The 23,698-nt window shown below is 40.4% G+C and overlaps 1 protein-coding gene across 4 annotated transcripts in view; it reads left to right on the top strand.

Moving 5' to 3' along the window:
• Window positions 1-23,417, top strand: part of dock1 (dedicator of cytokinesis 1) — a 195,380-nt gene extending 171,963 nt beyond the window's left edge. For all 4 annotated transcript variants that reach the window (XM_051939303.1, XM_022194177.2, XM_051939305.1 and 1 more), the window contains 10 exons: window positions 1,470-1,554; window positions 3,130-3,216; window positions 4,948-5,124; window positions 7,389-7,472; window positions 13,809-13,946; window positions 15,467-15,609; window positions 17,494-17,692; window positions 18,972-19,149; window positions 19,935-20,086; window positions 22,511-23,417. In XM_051939303.1, coding sequence (XP_051795263.1) covers window positions 1,470-1,554; window positions 3,130-3,216; window positions 4,948-5,124; window positions 7,389-7,472; window positions 13,809-13,946; window positions 15,467-15,609; window positions 17,494-17,692; window positions 18,972-19,149; window positions 19,935-20,086; window positions 22,511-22,606 — 1,339 coding nt within the window. In that variant the 3' untranslated portion in view covers window positions 22,607-23,417. The remainder of the gene's footprint in view (window positions 1-1,469; window positions 1,555-3,129; window positions 3,217-4,947; window positions 5,125-7,388; window positions 7,473-13,808; window positions 13,947-15,466; window positions 15,610-17,493; window positions 17,693-18,971; window positions 19,150-19,934; window positions 20,087-22,510) is intronic.
• Window positions 23,418-23,698: the final 281 nt, after the last annotated feature.

Raw genomic sequence — 23,698 nt, 5'->3', positions numbered from 1 at the left:
ACTGATCTTATCATGAGCCTGCAGCATTGGTCACATCCCCCTGCATTGATCCCTTCAGCAGCCTGTTGGCTTGTTTGCTAACTGTGTCTGATTAGAATATGCAACTCTGTTAATGGCCTAGATTAGACAGTCATGTTTAGAGAGTAGCAGAGGACTGTTCCACACCAACTGCCCATCTTTTTTTTTCCTGCCAACTCCGTTTCCTTCTCCAGCTCTCATCGTGCCGTTTCCAGTTGTCTCTCTCCGTCGCTATCTCTCCATTTTCTCTCATTTATTCTCTCATTCACTGAAAAGATCAGTGGTGCATAGCAATGAGACTGAGCTGTTTGAGCCAAAGGGTCACAGCAGCAGGCAGAGCCACAACCTCTGTCTGACCTTGCTTTTCCAGACCATGTTACTCCATCATCTCAGCCCGCCAGCTAATGACATGCACAAGACTTAATTGGGGTAGCACAGCTGATTTAAAGCTGCTTTATTAATCTGTTTATTAGATCAGAACCTCAGAGGCTCGCTTTATTTAGGTTAATGCCACACTTTCTCTGCTAATTTAGGAAGGGGTTTCATCATGTTCATTAAATTGTGTGTTGCCCTTTGTGAGTAAGCACAGAAGGGAACATCTGATGGTCAGTGTCACATAAAAGGCTCAAGTGCCAGGAGCACCTGAGCCCAGTTTTTCTGTGCTGTTTGAGTGCCACAAAAGCTTTGTGTAGTCTGTTCATTTAAAAAAAAAGCATTCACTGTTTGTAGAAGAAAAGGTTTAAAAGTTACATCCCATCTGCACACGTTTATTGTTGCTGCTTTAAACAGAAAAGAACGCCCGCTTTCGGAATGACACTGATTCGTGTCGTATTTTATTTATAAGTATTTGCTAATCAAGTCAAATCATGCTCTTTGAGCCATATGGTATGATTTTAGGAATGGGAAATGCAATATGGCGTATGAGAATAATAGCTCTGTACTGATTTCCCCAGGAGAATGTGAGTCTGACTCCTTTTCTGTCAGCTAGAGAGACAGATAGGAAGACAGTTAAAGAGAAAAGTGATGCGTCTGTGTGGGAAAGAGAAAGTATGTGCCCAGACAGCTGTTCCCACAGCCACTATGTAACACTATCATTTTCCTACTGTGAAAAGTCTATTAACCTGATTTTGAAAAGTTCACCCCTGCTAGCCATGTGGCTCCGTCACGTATGCTGCAGCTTAACTCCGTGTCTGACATGTCAGGCTAACTTTAAGGTCAGCCAGTGATGTGTAGGACCCAAAAAATGTTTTTTTTTTCCCCAAATAGATGAAGCCATACCTTAGTTGGTTAGTCATAGCTAACATGCTAAATGCCATGGTTCCTTGGAGCGCTCGCCTGAATGGGGTCTGTCCAGCGTTTGACCTGAAGCAAAGCAATCAACCTTTGAATCAGGCTGTAGATTGCCCATAACAGTTTTAATTTACTCAGGTACTGATTTTCTCTCTCAACAGCTTCTACACAGTAAATGAAGTCCATAAATTTCAGTATTCCAGGCCTGTAAGGAAAGGCGAAAAGGATCCTGACAACGAGTTTGCGGTAATTCCTATATTTTTTTACTGTGACTGAACCTGTGCGTTGTTTATTTTAAAGGTTGTATGTAATAATGATTGACTTTAGGCACAAAAGTATAATGAAATATAGTAGTTGGCTATTCGTGTGTGCATTTCAAGGACAGTAAAAACAGTAGGTTTTAGAAATGGGTAGCTGGCAGCAACTGCAGAACTTAAGTTTGCCACACTTGACTAAGTCCCAGCTAAATTTTAATTACCTGCAGTTGTAGTGATAATTCTTCACTGTGCCTAGAATAGGTAATTATATATTACATAACCTGGCATTCTTTTTTCTTTGTCATTTACACAGACATATTCAGTTAAATATATAAATTAATTTCCTTGGAACAAGTGACTCAGCTCTGCCTACAGATTTCGCACTTGCAAGATAAAGTAATTGGTAGGGTGTATTACAATGGGCAGAATAATGATCTCCAAGTCTGATCAAATAACTTGTCAGTCCTCTGTGATGCTGAGATGTAGCAAATGGGGTAAAGCTGAAAAGAGCTTTACATTTTTGTCTGTTTTGATCAGGTTTCTGCTTGTATGTCTTGTAATTTATGGTAGGATGGTGCTGGAATAATATGTCAAGTCTATACTCCGTGCTTTCTTTTAGTTGTTTTCAGCACAGGGAATCAGTAGCACTGCATTTACACATTCAGAAGATTTTTAAGAAGATTTCATTTTATCTTTAACACAAGAAAAGTGGTTACCAAAGTACATCTGCACTAATTACAACAGCTGACAGTGATCCAAATCCAGTTACCGACTGCAACTGTTACTGTCAAATCTGTTTTTTAGTACATCTAATGAATTTACTTTTGTGCACACTTAATAGACAGGTAGCAATGACAAGGATGACAAATTAAACTCAGTCATACTTTCCACGGTGTGTTTATTGTGGCACCACTTTAGCAGAGCAGGATGATGTATTTAACTCATTTCAGACTTGCTCCTGTTGTCATACTGATTGGACTCTCCCCGTCCTGACCGAGGGATGATGGATATCTATTGCTAGACATATTGTGTCTGTCACATCCATTAAACATGTCAATACACACAAACCTTTGTAATTTGCCTTCTCTCCAGAGTGAGTCGTAAGTACACTCAAAAGACAGCAAGACACCCTTTATTTTAATTGTTCTAATTGGAGTATCGCTTATTTTTCTTCTTTTCTTCTGACACACTGACAAAAAGGTTTTAAATGTCGAAACTCTCTTGCAAGGGAAGTCATCATCTCCTGTGGTGTAAGTTTTTCCTCTTAAGACTTAGTCATTATCCGAGCTCCGTGATATATTAGAGGAGATTCCATCTTCTTTGGGCTGTCTGTGAGCGGGCCTTAATGAGCTGCCGTCGAGACAGGGAGGCGGCGGAACCTCCTTCCCACCAGCCTCACCTTCTGTGGGCTTACATCATCCTATTCTCATTTATGCAACAACAGTCTTAAAGCTCATTTCAGTGCAATGCGATGTATTGATCTGCCACAAAAACAGCTACAAGTTGATCTGTGTGTCGTGTATCGGCCATTTAAAGAGTTCTGATTTTGTCCTTTTGTCCACAGAACATGTGGATTGAGCGGACAACGTACTCGACAGCGTACAAACTTCCCGGCATCCTGCGCTGGTTTGAAGTCAAGTCAGTCTCCACGGTGAGTATTACGGGAGCCTGTGGGCCTCCTAATCAGATGAGGATCTGCCGGCTTGCTTAAAGGCAATCGATATGATTTGTCCACTTAAGCGGTATAGACAGCGGTGTGGACACAGGCCGGCCACTCCCCGGACTAACGACAGGGCACGTTCTCTCTCTCTCTGCCAGATGGCTCGCATCGATTCGCCGAGCCACTCCTTTCTGTCCCCCCACTGAAAATAGCTGCACAGCACAAATAGAACTAGAGGACAGTTTCAGCCTCACTCCCTGTTGATTTTCTATAGAATTACCTGCAGTGCTGTATTGAAAACCCTTTGATAAGAGGCTGATCTGACTGTAACAAATCCCTTTTACTGTCGCTCTGGGAGTGCGCACATTTCCCCTCCATCCATGTGAAATTGCATTAAAATTTCATTACTTTGTCTCTGTTGTTTTGACTATTTAAAATACTAGCCCTGTGTCCTAATTTAGGGCTGAGATGCTGTCTTTTGGGAGACGGAGCGTGGAAAAATGAGCACAGTGATATAAGTCGATGCACACGAGCAGGTTACAGTATCGCTTAGAGCCAAGACACCCGCTGCATCTTTTTAATGTGTCATTAGTTTGTCCCAAAACAAATGCACTACTTACTGTGATTAGCCTGGCTTAGGTACTCCACAATCAATTAGTCTTTATTTGTCGCTTTGATTAGTCACTTTCAGGTATGTGCTGGTGAAAAACCTCACAAGAGGTTATCTTAACCCAGCATGTTTACTCCATTCTGCTCCCACTGCATTCATACTCGCCAAATAGCACCACATGATGGAGGTGCACCAGGCAGCTCAGGCATTCACCTCACCACAATGGTCCTTCTGGTTGCTGCGTCCTCAGCACAGTCATTTCAGACTTAATACCCCCTCCGCCCCACGACTCCTGAGTCCATGTAGTGGAGTGTTACTCTCCATGGCCACGCTAATTCAGAGCAGACACCTCTTCCTTCAGGCAGAGTTGGAACATACTGTCAGGAGCAGCTTGCCCTCCAGATGAGCCAGGGAGAGGCCAGGTCCCTGAGGTCAGACTCTCTATTTAAAGCTTAATGACTGAGCTGAGATTCACCAAGCCTAATCCTTCCATCTGACAATTCTTTTTATCAAGCTGGCCTGAGACACACCGGCACAGATTGGAGATTTGTCTCCTTGGCACAGCATCTTCACTTTGATTTTTGATTTTTTTTTTTGGCTGGGGCCTAAATCTGACATTTACTCAACAATCCAATCATGTATCTGCTAAACTGTTGTAACATGAAGGTGATTTTTTTGTTTTCAGACTGTCCCCATGTGGAGTTGCGCGGTTCGAGCTGCTTCCACCCAGGAGCAGAATTAACGACAGGACAGCTTTTCCACGTGTTTTATTCATCCTTTCTCAGAATTGCCAATCATATTTTGTTGACATGAAGATTGAAATTCCCCTACACCAACACACCATCCATCTTCATTTGACAGTTGCAGGTTCATGTATGAGCACAGTGGAAAATGATTCATTGCTCCTCTGTTCTGCATGATTTATGTGTGTAGTTAAGGGTTCCCATGCCCGTCCTCCTGTAATAACCTTTCCCTATTTGGTGAACACAAAATGTTTACACGTGATTGTTAGGATCACACTGACAGCAATGATGTATGTGTATATCCACAGAAACAGGTGAATATTTGCTGAATATATATATTGACGTCTTGACTTGCTGTGCTCCCTACAGGAGGAGATCAGTCCTCTGGAGAATGCCATGGAAACGATGCAGCTGACCAATGAGAAGATCAGCAGCATGGTGCAGAGGCATCTCAATGATCCCAACCTTCCCATAAACCCCCTCTCCATGCTGCTGAATGGGATCGTGGACCCAGCTGTCATGGGAGGTTTTGCCAACTACGAGAAGGTAATTAACATGAAAATATTGCTGTTTATTTTACCCCTTTACTGTCTCAATTGGTTATTTGGTTATGTGTTGCTTAAGCAGAAGTCTCAAAGGATTAGCTTAGCACTTTTTTTCTTTACGGTTGATATGAAGAAACACCACTTTGTCTTGGCTCATTAGATAGAACCAAAAGGCTTTTAGCTTTTAACAAAATCTGACTACCAGAACCCCTAAAGCGCACACCTTTGATAATTTCCTTGAGTCTTGCCATGTCAAGCTGTTTTTCCATGGCACATTTTAATGCACATTTTGAGGAACTGCATCAGAACGAAACTGATGGAAGCAAAAATATTTGAAAGTTTTCACACTCCTTTAAGATGATTTTTTTTAACTTTTTTGAAAAAGATTTGATGTATTTTATGGGAGATGGAAACATCTTTTTTCAAATAAGTTCTGTCAAACCTCGTGTGTGACTCAGATAGCTGATTAGCTTTTTTAGCTTCTTTTGTTTTCTTTGCCTCTGGATTGCTGGAAAAAAAAATAAAAATACCAACTGACATGAAAGAATAAATACAACTTTTCACAATTACTGAAAACTTCTATTTTTCTTATTTGGATTTTTTTCTAACAATTGACAACCAACTTTGCTGCTTTCCAAATCACATACTTTCTCCTGTATCTCTTAAGTAAATACTACAGTCCATACACAATGCATAGTGTTCTATGACGTATGCATGCATCTGGGAGACACTGCTCCTCGCATTATTGCCTTGAACTGTCACGGTCTGTAGTGTGAAATGAGCTGTCGTGTGTCCGTGCACTGTCAGCTCAAGCTTGCTTATACTCAGAACACTGTGATGTAGTGACATGCCTGTGCATACATTTGTCATACTGTGTATTGGGACATGCCAAATATTTTCTGGCGTCTTAAATAGTGTGGTTGTATGGTGATTTGAACACACTTTGATTTATTTTCCAATTTCCTCTCGTCTGTTAATTGCACCCATGCGTGACGTAGCCAGTAGTACCACCTCTGATTCAACACGGTGTAGTTTATTTACTCGATTGCACTTTCACAGTTTGCTTCCAATTCATTTAACTAAAGTTACTCTGATATCGTATCAGCTGAGACTTCAGAAATTCACTGACACTAGGAAATTGTCCAGCACTTAACTTGTCATAACACACAACTAGTTGTTTTTTTTACCCTCTCAGTTGCTGTAAAATTTTACTAAATGACACAGAATGTGTTCATTTATGAGCTTTAGAGGTGCTAATAGGCAAATATTGTATTTGGACTGAACCTAGGCAGCTCTTTACCTACCTTCATTCTTTATGCTAATGTAAGCTTACCACCCACTGTTCCAGCTTTATGTATTACATACAAACACCAGAGCAGCATCAATTTTTCTCATCTAACTATCAGGAAGAAACTAAGCATTTTTCTATAATTTTTCCTTTAATACAAGGTCTTCTTACACATTTTAGAAATCTGAAAAATGCATTAGCAGTGTGCTTGTGGTATGTGTTGTTGCTTGTTGTTTTGCAGTGAACCTGCACATGTCAAGGCTAAAAGCATTTCTTTAAATTACAATATGTCAAAGTATCTTCAAAGCTACATCAAATAACCCAGGTTTGATTCCATGTAGTGAAATGATCTTGAATCCAATCATATTATTATGCATGCTGCAAATCTTAGAAGCCCATACTTCCAGTCACTTCTCTTGACACTATCGATTACATTGTTGTCCCTCAACATCATAGGTCATCATATATCATATTCTGTTAGAATCAAACCATATTTTCCTTTGAAAATGCAATTAAATTATCTTTTTATACATTTTTTTAGCACTATACATGTCAACCAAACACCACAGTGACTCATGTGTGAAGTGAAACTTTCTTTACTTTGCACTTGATGATTGAAAAACTGATAGCCTGTTGTTCTCTCAGCATGCATCCCTACCTGTAATAGATTTATACTGGTCTTGTGAAACGGTGCCGTATGAGTCAGTGAAGGAGCGACGGGAATTCTTTGCCCTCAGGTCACTCTTTTATCTCAGTGAAATAGTGCAGGTCGTGGAAGAGATGGATGTCTTAACTAAATTTTGCTCATTCTAACAGGTTCTTCCAGTGCTTCCCCATTGTGTCGTCAGTTTTCTCTACCCCATTTTTCTTTTCTCTATATCGCAAACGTATCCACATTCCAGGTTGTGCCGTCCCCTGAACATACTTTTCTTCATAGAGATGTACATTCTCCAAAGTCTCTTTATTCTCTCCCCTAGGCCTTCTTCAATGACAAGTACATGCTGGAGCACCCAGAGGACCTGGAGAAGATAGAGAAACTGAAAGATCTCATCGCCTGGCAGGTGAGGCTGAAGATCAGAATGGTCATCTGCACCTGTGTGATGTGCATATGTAGAGCATCATACTATATGGTATCTGTCTTGCCAGAGATGCCAGGGTTGAAGAAAAAAAAGAGTTACGACCAGCTTGTTATGAACTGTTTACTTTAAAATGTGACATATTGTCGTATTCTACCGTATTTCCCTTTTTAATGACACCTGTATAGAGCTGAGGAAGGCATATCCTTGAGACAACGAAAATGCTGAGGATGGATGAGATGGTCTGGAGGAGTATAAGAGGCATGAAGATGTGCATTCATGCCACTTAAAATTCACTTTGCCTCTTAGGTGCTGGAAATGCGCTGGCTTTTTATGGAAATCACTATGGTTAAAATTAGGAAAGCAGAAATTTTGTAAGCCTGCATCACCAGGTAGGACACCTGCAGACACCACTCTGTGCTTTTTACCACTGAAAATCCTTCATATATATCAGTGGAGAGACGAACTGCTGAGGGATACTTGTTCTGTTCTATATATTATAGCATTTGTGTCTCGAAACCTTCTAAAGCGCTTTTGCTGCAAAAAAAAATCGCTCTTAGGTTGCAGCTGAAAATATAATATCGTTTGAAGAACTTGTAAGTGCACCGACATGAGTGTCCAATGGCAGTGACTAAAGTGAGCAGGAGAAAGTGTGTTAAAGAGTTCAGGGGAGATAATGGTGAGGGAGAGTGCTGAGGCAAACATTCTGAAGTTGCGAGGATACTTCACAGCAAGAGATCAGCATTGGTGGTTTTGCGAGCTTTGCACCCTCACAGAAGCGCACACACAGCAGACAGAGAATGTACTTCACAGCTTACTTCAAAACTTGACTTTTCTGTAACTCATTTGTGGGCCATCTTTGATTAATAAACCCCTGGCTGTCTTTTTACTAACTGAAACTTTCTCCTTCCTAGATTTTCAAATTCTCCACTCTTACGTTTTGTTTTGCTCCTTTAATAACTTTTACGTTTTTAACTCTAAACTATGGGTCATTCGTGTTTTCCTGCTTCGTGGTTCATCCAGGAATTGAGCACAGATACGAGAAGTTTCTCTGTCTGCCTCCTATCGCTAGATGCAAGGATAGAAATGTTAATTGAATTTTCAATAGTTGCTCCTCTCTCAGTTGTAAAATAGGTCAACTTTGTGCTTTCCATCTCAGGCGGAACTCCACCAAATCTGAAAAGTTAGGCTCCTTTTGTGTTTGTGAAACCTTTTGTCTTCATAAGGCACAATGATTCGCACAGAACTGTGTGAGTCTTATATTGCTTCCCCGCTTTTGACAATGAAGCCTTTCCGCTTGATGTCATTTGTAATGCTGAATATATACAGTAGTCACTTTGCCTTAGAAGTAAAACTTTTTTATAGTGACTATTTTCCATATTTGTCTAGTTTTCTATCCGTTTCTGAAGACATCCACATTATGTGAACATGGGGACGTGTAGGAAGTCACTCACTGATGTAAAAGTTGACGAAGCAGGTGAAGGTAACCTATAAATAAACATGTCGCTGCTTCATCACTCCAGGAAAGTTGTGAATATCACACATACTTTATATCTGACAAGGCTAGAGTGCACAACTAGATTTTACCTTTAAGACCTATAAGTTATTTTTATATCCATCTTGAAGCATTGGCAGAGAACAGCAATGTCAGTGTGACTACTTTTGTGTTGTTTCCAGTTTGCTGCTCAGATGTCAAAGAGCCGAAACTCTTTCAGCATCGATTAGAGATTTCACTTGGCCCAAAATAGTGCTAGAAATCACACTGCAATTTGAAATATTACTCCACCCACTACACATTGCTAATTAGCAGGGTTTCTACAGCTCTCCAAGCATGAGGTAAGTGAATAGCTTCATCTTGGTGACTGTCTAGTTAAAAATGTGCTTTGTGTGTTTAAATTACCGGTAGCATGTATCTATCATTTCCATACTTGAAATGAAACCATTGTAGTTGTTTGGTGTGATCACAACACAAGCATGTCACAGAGAAAGCCAAAAAAAAAAAAATGTCTGTGTTCTGAGCCCACGCCAAACACATTCACAGCAAACTTTTAAAGAGATGACTAAGGCAGATTTGAAATGGTATCAGCTGTCTTCTTGCCAGAGCCAGCATGCTTGTTTATCTCGCGTCTTGAATCTGTCTAAATGGGACAAATGAAGGCGAGACTGCTCCAGTGAGCAAACTAAACGAGGAGAAATGAGCCAGTGTGCACTGTTATTCTGAAATACCCATTGTCCTCGTCTGGTAATTAGAGAGGAAATGAGTAACTGGAAATCAGGAAATTAGCCATTATAAAAAAGGTCCCTGGCAAATACAAAGTAGGTGTTTTCAGTGATGTTTGTATTTATAATTCGTAAACGGTCTGGACAGATGCCTAAATTAGTACCTGAAACTCCTCACTGCTGCATGATCCAGTCTATAAACGGTACCTCAATGATCAATAAATTGGATCACACACCTTAAGGGGCATTTTTTACCAGGGCATCAGCAGCCTAATCACAGACATAAAAACAGAATCTTTCAGTGACTATTCTTTTTCCTTAATGACGCCCTCTAATAAAGCCTTTTACCTGGGCTTTTGGTTGGTCCCTTCATCTTATATAGAGGAGTCTGTCTGCTTATTAGTCTGGCTGACTCACCAGTGGTTGTGTACATCTCAGCGACCTTTATGACCCCCAGGAAAGGTCCTAATATGTCATCGTAGCCTTAATACCAGACATCTCATAGCCAGTTTTGGCTGTTCCATCACCCCAGGGTGTGGCTCAGAAGTCTGCTCATTGTAAATCAGAGAGGAATGGAGTGACAGAGTGCAGTTAAGAACAATGGACTCCAAGAGACACTGCTGATATTAAACCACATTGGCATTTCTTTTATTCTTGTCATCTGATAATACTGGCATTTGCCTAATTAGAAATGGGGCTGGGGCTTCATTTATATTCACTGTGGTCCATAAATAAAGAAAAAAAAAGGAAATGTAGTGAGAAAGATGGATGTTTTATTCAAAAGTTTTGGTTCACAAGGAATTATGAAACGAGAATGTAAATAAGGAAGCATCAGCCTTAAATTTCTATGTTCTGGAAATGCAGAAAAAAACAGATATTCCAGATAATCTAGGCGTCATTTGTTCTGAATCTATTTATTTAAAGGTGCATTTAATTATTTTTTTGTTTATTAGGAGGCATAAACGTATAGAAATTTAGCTTTGAGTTACAGAAAATTATTTGGTGTTCATGTCTATCCTTATTGAATCCTGACCAGTGGCAGTAGTTGTTCGTAATTGGTCACTTTTAAGTAAGTCAAATCATTTACTAGTTTAATCAGTGCCATACAAAGTTACTGGGAGCTAACAGTTTCCCTACTTGTACATCTAGTGAACACAGAAAAACAAAAATCTACTAACTTCAGGGAAAAAACACTAATCTGACTTTTTTGCATGTTCAACACTGTTGTATTTTGGATCATTGTGCTGGGATGCTATCATTTCATGCTGCCCACTTATGTGACCTTGTTTGCTTGCATTTTTGGATGAAATGCATATTTCGAGGTTTCGTCCAAGAAAAGAATCCTCTCCTGCATTAAAATGGCCTAAATGTAACTCTACACTGAGCTCTCGAGAATCTAAAAAGTTTCCATGCAGTGGCTGCAGCTCAAGCACACCAGCTCGCCTAAGATTCTGCTCAAACACTGTTAAACTGCACAATTGCAAGTTTAAATGTTGGCGTGATTCAGCCGTACATGTTTGAATCGGAAGCTGAAGAACAACAATGATGAATGAAAGTGCAGCTTGCAGGTTGATGCCATTAGTTCGTTATGTTTGTCACATATGAAATCGCAAAGTCTGAATTTGTGTTTTTAGGCGATAATCTGGTTTATAAATCAGATTTTCAGTGACGTGGGATCTTTATACCTGCTCACATCCCCTTTAGAACTTTTGGTTTCCTCACCATCCCGTCAAATATTTCAGCATCCCTGACACTCTAACTTTTAATTTCCTCCCACAGAAAGCCGAAAGTGTAGATGTTTCATAGTATAATCTAGGTTCTGCAGGAAGTCTAGTGACTCCTTTTTTTGTGCTCTTGTTTACTGTAGACTGTTTTTTACAAATGCAGCACCAGGTCTCCTGTGTCTAATTATGTGGCATTCACTTCAGCCTCTTACTGATATCCCATATCATAAAATTGATGTCTCGTTTAGGATGCTCAAGAGGAATAAAAGCTTCTTTAAAAAGTTCTCATATGCCATTAGACTAGCGAACACCTCCACATGTGGGTGTGTGTGTTTGTCTGTGTTGGCAACCTTGAGCCTAAGTGTCTTTCACAATGAGCTTATCGCCATGCAGCCACCAAGCAGAATTCTGTTGCCATGCCGCCACTCAGTCGCACTCAATCATCCTAAGGTCTATAAAAAGATGTGGGTATCCTGGGAGACGTGAATCTTGCCTGAGCTTTCGCTCTCGCTGTTTTTTTTTTCGTTGCTTTTTTGTTCACAACATTTCGTCCTAACTCCTCCACCCCCATCCTCCCTTTTCTCACTCCTGAACCCTTCCCCCCCACACACTCACTTTCTGCTTCTTTTTCCTTCCCTTCACCTTTGCTTTCTCAGCCTCTCCTCTCTACTCTCCTCCAAGAGGTCCCAGCAGTGATGATGAAGGTGTTCAATATCAGGGGAAATCCTTGCAGGGTGTCTGTAGCCTCCTCTCATTTATCTTCCTGTGCCGGAGCTTTGGTTTTTGTGGAGCACTGCACAGTAACTAACATTCAGAGAGTGAAATATCCTGAATTATAGCTACTCTGATACTTGCTCAGTATGTTTTTTTTTTCCCCAACCGCTCTGCTCACTGTGATGTTTAACGTACTAGTGCAGTGTCTTACATAGCTAAGAACCTGAAAGGAGCTAAGTTTTCACCCAGCAACACTACACATGCATGTTTCTGCATTGAAATGCGATTTTCCTCCCTGTTAATAAGCCCACCTTATGTCGAAGTGTGTGTAAATAAAACATACACCATTTGAGATTCTTACAAAAGGTTGCATCACAAAACCGAGCTGGTGTTGTGTGCCAGCTGAGTGAAGTCAGTTCCTGTTATAGTGGTGTTATGGAGGGGCAGTTTGCCCTGAGAGGAAAGGAAGAAAGACAAGCAGGCTCCAGGAAATCTCAGGTTAGCGCACACATAATCTTCTCTATAACTGGCCCACCTGCCAGATACTTCACACACTTCTTTGTACTCTGAGCAGATTCTTTATTCCATTTGCTTGTGGCTCAGGTGCATTTGTTAGCCAAAAAAAGCTACTGTACTTTAAGAGGCGCAATATGTATTCTGCAGTTGTCTAAGCGGCATCAGTTTATATGTAAACGTTGAATTAAATCCCTTCTAACATGGTTTATTTTTTGTTTTGTTTTACTTATTCATGAGCGTAAAAGCATGAGCTGCTTTCCTTTCACCTTTAACAATATTTCTCACTTATAGCAGTGAGGTGGTAGGGGGATATTTTTTTACAGTTGCTATGGAAAAGAAGAGGTCTGCTATTACTGCAGCTGACTGTAACGTCTTTGCTTGTTTCCAGCACGTTATTGTGCAATTCTTCACTGCTGACGATGACATGGAGCACAGAAACAACACCTCAATAAAAACAACTTAACCTGTGATTTCAACTAGCAGAGAGGAGAAAAAAATCACTCAAATGCTGGCTCCCCCCCAAGGGATGACGCTTCCTTCTCTTGCCAGATTTAGTCAGCAGAGCTTACTGACACTGACTGTGGTGCTGGGGTTCCCTAATTACTAGTTTTCAGCAGTCTCTTCCTTTCCTTTGCTCATGCTCCTTCTCTCTCTCCTTCTACCTGAGCTGCCTCTGTTATGTGTTTAGATTTTGTTATTCATCAGCTTCCTACAGTGTGAGAGGCAGCAGTGTGCTGGTGCATTGCGTCGTTATTTGCGTCAGAGATGGAGAAGAAAACATCCATCACACAGAGCACATGCCTATACATGTAGTCGGGCGATGCTTTCTCATTGCCGTTTTTAATATACATGTGGTACGATGTGTTGATGTCGCTGGTGGGAGGAGAGGGGGAGGGGAGTGTCATAGCAACAACAGCTTCCACCTGGATAAGGTTGCAGTGATATTTCCTCTTTGTGCACAAACTGATGCACCCTCACTGCTCGCGCTGAAAAAGTGGGTCGAGGGTCAAGTGCATTAAATTAAATGTATGTGACAGGACTGTAATATATTCCTCTGGCGAACGGAGACTCGACAGGCAGCTAACCTTTCATCTCTCCGGGGTCCTGTAGATGAAGGTGTCTCACGCTGCTGTTCTGTTTCCGACAGATTCCACATCTCGCTGAAGGTGTTCGCATCCACGGAGAGAAGGTTACCGAGGCGCTGAGGCCTTTCCATGATCGCTTGGAGGCCTGTTTCAAGCAGCTGCGGGAGAAGGTGGAGAAACAGTATGGGGTAAAGACCCTGGTAAGAGCTTTTTCCTGTACTTGAACTGTTTTGTTCTCTTTTTTAGATGAAAAGTGCTTGATATCCAAGTGTGCTAATTTTAACGGGCGCTAATGGATTCTGGAGCTGTTTCTTCTATTTTCCTACTGTTTGGCTGAAGAATTCTAGGAGATGGATATTCTGTTTCTCCTCTGATGTTTCGTAACGCACTAACACATTATTGTTATATCTGTAAGACATCTATTATGTAGGAATATGCTCTTCCTGTTCACTTGTTCAGTCCGCTTCATGCCACATATTTTCCTGTTGTTTGCTGTTTTATTCCAACCACAGAAAAAATACCCATTATTACACTATAATCTAAAAATGTTCATACTGTAATATTTTATATTGTTTGTGAGGTTAGAAATAATAGATACAAGATGGCAAGAGTCTCAGAAAATCGTGTATTCAGAATATTCATTGACACCATTTCAAAACTCAGTTTTCCTGCTTTAACGTTAGAAGAAAATTGTTGTCTTCCATTTTCTTTCTCATCAATTTCCAAAAGCAAGAGCAGTATTGACACTTGGAAATAAAATAGAGATGGACATAGAAAGCTAGGTTTAATACAAAGTCAGCAGGCATTGCAACGGTAAATGAGAATAACTGTACCTCCTGTTTGGATCAATATTCCAGTGTCACGTAGCACTGCCAAGTAGTTTAAAATCAGGTTCTTGAACCAGCCAATAAAGCAAGTTAACACAACACTTGACTGGATTTGATGAAATTTCTAAGACCTGATTGTAAAACCGCAGCCCTAACTTGCAACAAATTTACGATTTGAGCTTCCTCTGCACTTAGAGCACATATGTCCCACTTGTGCTTTTCTTTTAGCTGAAGTCAGCTGGTATGCAGTGGGTTGCTGCTGGGGACTACCTCCCATCTCTGTCTTCCTTTACAGATTTAATTGTTGCTTGGTCAAGCTTTTTCCTTCAATTCTGCCCAAGGTAAAGGGGCGTTTGCCAGAGTTAAAGGGAGAAGAGAATGACCTTTCAAACGAGGGAAAAGCCATCACTTTCCAGGGTGTGATAATAAGGTTATCCTATCAGATGTGTGATGGCCCCTTTCCTCGCTTGAAAAGTCTCTTTAAATGTAGAAGGGCTCATTGTTAGAGCTACTGTTACCAGACTTTTCTTCCAGCGAGTTCACACTGCTGAAATTAATAATACCACAAGACTTCTTTCTTTTCCTGTAAATTTTTGTACAATATATCAGCTTTAGATCAAACTGCAAATGACCTTAACACTTGCAGTTTCCCTGTAACAACCAGCTATCTATTTTGAGTAATTTTAATAGCAGCTACAACACTTTTTTTCCCCAGGTATCAAAGTCTGGACCCTTCAACCTACAGCCTGAATGTATAATCACTACAAGCTAGTTCAGCTAATGCATTCTAAGCACCTTAGCCAAAAATAAAGGTGCACAGATCATTCCAAAACAGTCCATAGCGTTTGAGCATATTTCTTTCCCTGTGATACCGTTTTTCTTTTCCTCTGCAGCCGGCAGCAGACGAACGGCGAGGGCCTCGTCCTCACTCCATGGTGCGCTCCTTCACCATGCCCTCCTCCCAGAGGCCACTGTCAGTCGCCTCAGTCACCTCCATCTCCTCTGACAACTCTCCCTCCAGGCCCGGCTCAGATGGGTAACACTGATTCACAGTTCTTGGGGGCATAAAATACCATGTATCCTGTCTGGCGTTTGGTCACTTTAGCAGTTAAAATATTGTTTTGGGAGAACTGTCTTCTAAGAATCCTTTTTTCTTTTTTTTTACTTTGAAGAACCAGACTGATGCCTCATAAGACGGTGTAGAAAATCGTTTTGTTTTAGATCAAAGAGGATTTTTTGAAGACAGCACAAGTCATGAGCAAATCTGCTATTAACTAATTTATATTTTTAACCCTCATGCAACCTTGGGGACTTTTTCTCCTTTTCATTTTGATTTCTTTGGATATTTTGAACTTTGTTAGTGCACATAGATACATTTTTGGGCAAAGATATTTTGGAGAAATCCTGAAATTTCAACCTCAGCTTACAAAATGCATCAGTTATATGCCGGACACACAAAATAAGTTACATTTAAGACCTTAAGAACATAAATGTCTCCATCAAAAGCCAATAAAACTGCATATTTCTGATCTCCCTGCCATTCCAACCTGAAATCGTGAATTCTATGTTCATAGGCTTTTATTCTTGCACCTTGACTTTATAATAGTGGTTTTTACTATTTTTTCACCAGATTGGGCCATTTTTCAGATTTAGCCTGTGGAGGACATTCAAAATATTTTATTTTCCTCTTTGTTGTCTTGTAGAACACTGAAGACCAAAGGGATAAATGTATGTGACTAAAATAGTTGGGTGGCAGTAATAATATCAGAATGTATGTATTCTGTAAGTGAATACATAGGATTCTTTAATCTTAATACCACAAAAAATACATCAATGTTTCTGCTGATCACTGACATATCCAAGACATTTACTATCTAAAAAAAAAAACTCTGACCATCCATTTCATAATTTTGTTTGTTTTTTAACATAAAAGCAATGCCAAAAACAGTACTGGCATTATGTAAATGTTGCGTAAACAGATAATATTTTTTGTAATTTTTGTCCTCTAAAGTCCTGAGTGTGACTTTTTCTTAAAAATGTTTCACTGCATTAAAAATGAATAATGCATGAGAATCAATGTTGTTGCCAATTGTTGACATCTCCTAAACTTTTTTCCTTATGTACTTAGCAATTTATATTTGAAAAAAATGTATATTTTTATGTTTTTACATTAAAACAACAGTGCTATCATGTAGACAAACCTGTATCTTAAGAGTTAAAATGCTGAATGAATGAAAAATACTTGATAGTTATAAACAAGTTAGCTGCTTGTTAAAAAAACTGACTTAAACAAGAAAATAATATTATCTAATATTTTTGTAAATATTTATTTGACAAGGACAATTTAATTATTATATAATATATAATTTAATTGTGAGTTTTCACTAAAAATCTGACACTGCACAAAAAAATGAAAATGCATCAGTATCAGTGTTGTTGCTAATCCTTGACTTATCCCAGACTGAGATACTCAGAAAATCCATTTAGCACTAATTATATGGAAAATAATTCATTTTTTGTTGGCTTTTTTTTTCCCCATAAAAAGCAACAGTCATGTTATGTAAACCGTGTCATTTAAAGTACCAAAATCCTATGAATGAATGAATATTTGTTACTATTGATCCAGACTGATGCTGAAAAACAACATTACTATATAATAATTTTATAGCAGTTGTTTCAATGAGGACATTTTTGTTTTTAAGGTCCTCTGTACCATTTTACGTTGATGCCTGGGGGTTGACGAGACAGGAGCAAAGAAAACACAGCAGTGTTGTTTGATTATTCCACGTCTTGTACTCCTATTTAAGGACTGTTTCTTCATTTCTATGTACAGTTAAGAATCTCATTGGTTGATGAAGTCATTGATGGCTGTGTTAGAATTTAGTTTGACTGGATCATTGCCATGCTGTGTTCTTTTCAGTTTTGCCCTGGAGCCTCTCTTGCCAAAGAAGCTGCACACCAAGTCTCAGGACAAACTAGACCGGGACGAACCTGAGAGGGAACGCAAAGAAAAGAAGAAGGAGAAGAGGAACAGCAAGCACCAGGAGATCTTTGACAAAGAGCTGAAGGCGACGGAGATTCCTCTGCAGCCCGCTGAAGCCGTCATACTCTCAGAGACGGTACTGTTTTACTTTGCTGATCTTCTGTTTTGGTCACTTTGATTCTCTTCTCCATTGCGTTCTTTCTGCTTGTTTTCCACTGCTCTCCCTAACTGTTCTCATTCTCTTGTAATTCTATTATGTACTGTGTCCTTCAAAATTGTATTTAAATTCACTGTAAATGTTCAGAACAAGACGCCATACGTTATACACATATTAATGTGCCATAGAACAGATGGAGACCCCTGTTGTGCTTTGTAGAGCTTTTCTATAGTTAGATTCTTTTGTCTTTACTGTCACGAAGTTTCTGAATAACAATAATCAGAAGTATCTCTAGTATGGTCTTTCAGACTCATTTTTATTTCCTTCATCATCATCTACCTTCTTCTTTCTATAATATGTGACTCGCATGCCTACCCCTCATCTGCTCACCCCAGTTCTCCTTTGGCTCTATGTACCTTTATCGTCTTTCCTCTCTCTGTTATGCTCATGTCCCTCTTTACCGCTGTTGCATCCATTACAACAGACAGGTATCCTCGTGTTCTGCATGCCCAGTGGGAATGCTCTCTGGCTAACAGCATTAAGATAAGGGCAGGAATGGAATCCAAAGGAGACCCCTGGCAGTGGTGGAGCCGTCTGGCTTGGGATGGGAGCCTTATGCCTCAAGGGTCAAGGCTAGAGCACCAAGGGGTCTCTGGTGATCGCCGAACTGTTGCCGCATTTTACAGCCTAATCTGGAACACAAAAATCAAGAAATTGCTTATTTCATCCTTAACATAAAATTCAATTTCCACATGCTGGAGAAAAATAACATCCCTGAATGAAGAGTGTTGTTGTTTTGTGTGCCTCCCTTGTGACTGGCTGAGTTTGGCCAATTACAAAGTTGTTTGTTAATGTAGCCTGCAGTGTGGAAAAGCCCTGAGGATATATCTTTTCATATTCAAATTCCAGCCATAATAAAAATGGGGAGAACACGGTCTTGCATGCAAACAATTATTTGTAACCACAAATAACATACTGCAACCCAACGAGCACATTTATCCAAATGGTTTCTCCTTTAGGAATACAAATAGTCGACCTAATATGAGTGCGGATATGCACACAGCAGTCCCCGAGGAGATGTGAAACTAATTTTCTCCTTAAAATGATATTTTATTGATCTTCTGATGTATTTCACCAGAGTCTGAACTCATTTGCCACTCAGTAAATTTTGTTCTTTTTTTCCACATGTATAATTTTAGTTGTTTTAGCTCAGCTATCATTCAATCTCTTTATTTTTTCTCCGTGAATGATCCCACAGATCAGTCCTCTACGGCCTCAGAGACCAAAGAGTCAGGTTCTCAACCAGATGGGTGTAGATCGTCGTCTTTCTGTGTCTCCTGGACCCCCTTCTTCATCCTGCAACTCCTCCTCCTCGCCAGGACCTCCACCCATTACACCAAGGAGCAAACTCTCCTTTAGCCTACACACTGTGTCCAGTAAGAGCAATCAGACTTTCTCTCACTACCATCGATTTTCAAGATGATATCGCAAATTTGTTAGCTAATGTTTCCAGCAGTTACAGAGCAACATCATCATGCATTTTAAGGTGCGTTTCTGGCTGCATAACAAACAAAAGTCCAGTATTTGCTCTCCTTTACCTCCATTGTTGTGAAAATATTTGTCTCCTTGCCTTCTAAATGTTCGCCAGCTCGTTTCTATCTGTGTCTTGTCTGCTATTTACTTCCTTAAACATACTGTAGACTGCATTTTTAGAGCTTTTTTGCTGATAACAGCTGCCCGTTGCAGCTCACAATGACATTATAAGAGCAGGGAGATTGAACCAAAACAGAAAAGTTGCAGACCGGAGCTAAAACTTGCTGTAAAGCTCCATGAAGTCAAGGGGATCTGCAGATTTAGCTGACACTTCTCTGTACGTTTGTTACTACAAGACTTCCCTTTGACATTGTCGTTTGACACGTTCCTCATGTAATACATCAGTTACAGCCACTTTAAGGCACATTTACGAGCATTTTAATAGCTTCTTCAGAGCTAAAGGAGACATTATACAACCATATAGTGCTTATCGTGATGTTTAAAGTCTGTTTGTCACCCTGTGCAGTAGTGTTCTTGTTTTGTTATTATTGCACTTCAAAGAATGAATTAGTCTCAGTTATAGGCTGAAATGGGCCCTGTGCTCTATTTTGGGTCCCATCCCTTCTATTTAAGAAATGCCGATGTGCTTTGATGATGAATGTGAGCTGATGAACGCCCTCTTTTACAGGTCTGGAGCTGAACGGGATGGGCTGCTCTGACAAGGGTGAGACCCCTCCTCCACTGCCTGTGAAAAGCAGCACAGCTGATTACGGCAACCTGCTAGATAATCAAGACTTGACGAGTCCCTCGACACCTTCACCACCCCCGCCACATCAAAGAGTAGGTGTTTTAATTAGGGCTGAGAGGAGCTCCTTAATGATGCATGGCACTTGTAATGAAACAAGCGACCGCTACACACACTTGACATTTGGGTCAAACCTCCTCCACTATCCCCAACTTTTGTACTTCCTGTCCTAATGTGTTCATATCTGCGAGCATGCATGTTTTACACTCACATCTTCATCCATTTTTGTGTCACAGAAGAGTGTAGGCATCAGTCAGTCAGCAGCAAGGGCCTATACCTGCCTGTCCGCCCTGCTGTTATTTATACTCGTCCCCACAGTTGGCCCGGCGCTCAGACGTGATTGATTGGATGATTACTTTACCTCTCACATCCATCAGAAGCTCTCCCGCTGTTAATCGGCGGCTGGTCTCTCCACACTCGCCGACTTCTACTCGAGTCGTCCTCTCGCTTCGCCACTCCGTTAACTAATCTTATTTATCCACTGTCACGGCCCATAGACAGGTAGTAAAACAGAGCGCAGGCTTGCAGTGTGGCGGCAGACTGACAGTAATGTAGTGAGAGCAGATGTTCTGTGGCTGAGTGACAGCCATTCTTCATTTACAGTCTTTGATGGAGGCAAAGGTAAGGTCATTGATGAGCATTACTCCTGGTCTGTTGTCTCCTTGGTGAGTTCAGGTGCTTGGTGAAGGACACACAGGTGGAGGGAAAAGCTTAAACAGCTGAGACATTTTCTGTCTGGGTTGAGTAAAACATTATGCTCACCTTCTATTTACAGTGCCTATCATAAGTATTCACCCCCTTTGATGTTTTACCCTTTTATTGCTTTCATAAATCAATCATGGTCAATAAAATTTAGCTCTTTTAAAAAAAAAAATGATTGGAAAAAACTCTTTAATATCAAAGTGAAAACAGATTTCTATAAAGTAATGTTAATGAAAGAAATTAAATAAATGAAAATAATTGTTTGCATAATTATTCACCCCTTCAAGTCAGTATTTAGTAGATGCACCTTTGGCTGCAATCACAGCAGTGAGTCTGTATGGATAGGTCTCAATCAGTGTTGCACATCTGCCCACTGCAATTTTGCTCCATTCTTCTTTGCAAAACTGCTCAAGCTCCATCAGGTTGTGTGGGTATCGGGCATGAACAGCCCTTTTCAAGTCCAGCCACAAATTCTCTATAGGATTGAGGTCTGGGATTTGACTCGGCCACTCCAGAACATTTACCTGGTTCTTTTTTTAACCATTCCTGTGTAGCTTTTGCAGTATGTTTTGGATCATTGTCTTGCTGGAAAATAAATCTTCTCCCAAGACGTAGTTCTCTTGCAGACTGAAAAAGATTGTCCCCCTGGATTTCAGTGTATTTTGCAGCATTCATTCTGCCCTCTATCTTTACAAGCATTACAGGTGCAGTTGCTGAGAAACATCCCCACAGCGTGATGCTGCCACCACCATGCTTCACCGTGGGGATGGTGTGTTTTGGTGATGTGCAGTGTTTGGTTTCCGCCAAACATGACGTCTTGTCTGATGGCCAAAACGCTCAATTTCGGTCTCATCAGACCGAAGAATCTTCTTCCACTTGACCATGGAGTCTTCCACGTGCTTTTTGCAAACTCTAGTCGAGATCTAATATGACTTTTCTTCAACAGTGGCTTTCTCATTGCCACTCTCCCATAAAGCTTTGACCGGTGAAGAACCCGGGCAGCAGTTGCTACATGCACAGTCTCTCCCATCTCAGCAGCTGAAGCTTGTAACTCCTTCAGAGTTTAGTTGTAGGGGTCTTGGTGGCTTCTCTCGCTAGTTTCCTATGGTGTAATGGTAGCCAGGAATACTGATCAACCACTCTCTGGACCCTTCAGACACAGGTGTTTTACAACTCAATCACTTGAAACACACCCACACCACTCAGGTGATCTTCATTTCACTAATTGTGAGACTATTGGCAACAATTTGATGGACCTCTATTGAATTAGACCATTAAATTAAAAAGGGGTGAATAATTATGCAAACAATTATTTTTATTTATATAATTTTCTTTCATTAACATTACTTTATAGAAATCTGTTTTCACTTTGACATTAAAGAGTTTTTTCCTATCATTTTTTTTTGTTAAGGGGGTGAATGCTTACGATAGGCACTGTATCTTAAGGCACCAGAAGATCTCCAGCCATGATTTCCAATCTGTAGTTTTTGCATATGCATAAAAGTGTTCTGGATGTGTTTCTTAGCTAATAGGCATCTTTTATTAACAAAATAGAAAACAATTAGTAGATGAATTGTTGCATTAAAGTTAATTCTTCTTCTAGACACCCTAAACTCTGGCTGGAATCATTTAGGACATCAGCAAAACTTCAAAGTGTCCTCATGAAAGCTAGCATGTAAATTCTGTACGTCTCTGTTGATTTGAGATTTTAATCGTGAAAAGCAAGATTCCACGTTCACTCTTCTGTCTGTTCGCAGCACGTTCCACCTCCACTGCCCAGCAAGACCCCTCCTCCACCTCCTCCCAAGACCACCAGGAAACAGGCCTCCATCGATTCAGGAATTGTACAGTAAACAAAGACGCTTGACAGTAGGACCAAACAGCACACTGACAACACAACAAAAACAACATCGACAGTTACCGTTCTCCCCAAGAAAAGTGGTTGTTGTTTTTTTGTTTTTTTTACCCACACATTCCTCGCTCCCTGTCCCGGCTTGACAAGATGAATACCTCACCGCAGCCCGCCCCCTGTTATCTTTTTTCTTTCTTTATTCTTTTGCTTTCTGTTTGACGATGATGCAGTCTGCAACAGGGAGCGCGTCGCACGGATGAGTAGTCCCTGAGTTTTTAGAGGCTGTCTGCGACCGACACCGTGCCACTTCAGATTTTATCATGACATGAGATTGTGCTCAGACAGATAAGCTTGGACCAACAGCTTTCCAATACTGACCCCCTCTCAAGTATATGAGAGCAAATAGCCCATTAAAGTATAATGCCTGTCTCTTTTATTCATATTCCCACTATGTACAGAGGTTTGTATATATGATTTTATTTTATTTCAGGTTTTTTTTTGTATGTGATTTGATCATGACTCTTTTTGTATTAACGTATCATTAGGTTAAGTGGCATTTATATGCAACAAAAAAGGGCTTGCAGGTTTTGAATTGACAGGGACTTGACAGAGTTGGTATGTGAGAACCTATCATGGATTTTATTGGTAAAGAATTTTGGAGTGCACATACGACTAACTCCCATCGCATTATCGTTGTTCAGACCTTGTCCTAGATTGCTGTAACCTTGAATTACAATAATATTGACTGTTCCCAATTCACTACTGACATGACTTCTGAATAAACTTTCAAATGTATGTATTTTTAAAAAAAATTGATGCCTCCCTCATTATTTCTGTCTACGGCGAGAGATGCTGAAAATAGATGCGGGTGTTTGCACATTTCAAAAATCCAAAACAAACCGACAATCTGTATGTGTTTCCCCACTTCAACTGAACGCTAAGTAATGAAGCTTTCTGCTTGGCTTGATTGACAGCCATCACAGCAGCCTCTTCGTTATCAGCTAGCAGGAGCGCTGTGTTATCAGCACATGTTATTCCATGGAATGACTTACATATATACACACGCTAATGCAGTCTCATTTGCATAATGTGT

This window comes from Acanthochromis polyacanthus, chromosome 19, assembly GCF_021347895.1.
Source record: "Acanthochromis polyacanthus isolate Apoly-LR-REF ecotype Palm Island chromosome 19, KAUST_Apoly_ChrSc, whole genome shotgun sequence".
In the NCBI taxonomy this organism is placed as follows: Eukaryota; Metazoa; Chordata; class Actinopteri; family Pomacentridae; genus Acanthochromis; species Acanthochromis polyacanthus.
Note: the sequence above shows the minus strand (reverse complement) of the source record. Positions and strands in the feature narration are given on the sequence as shown.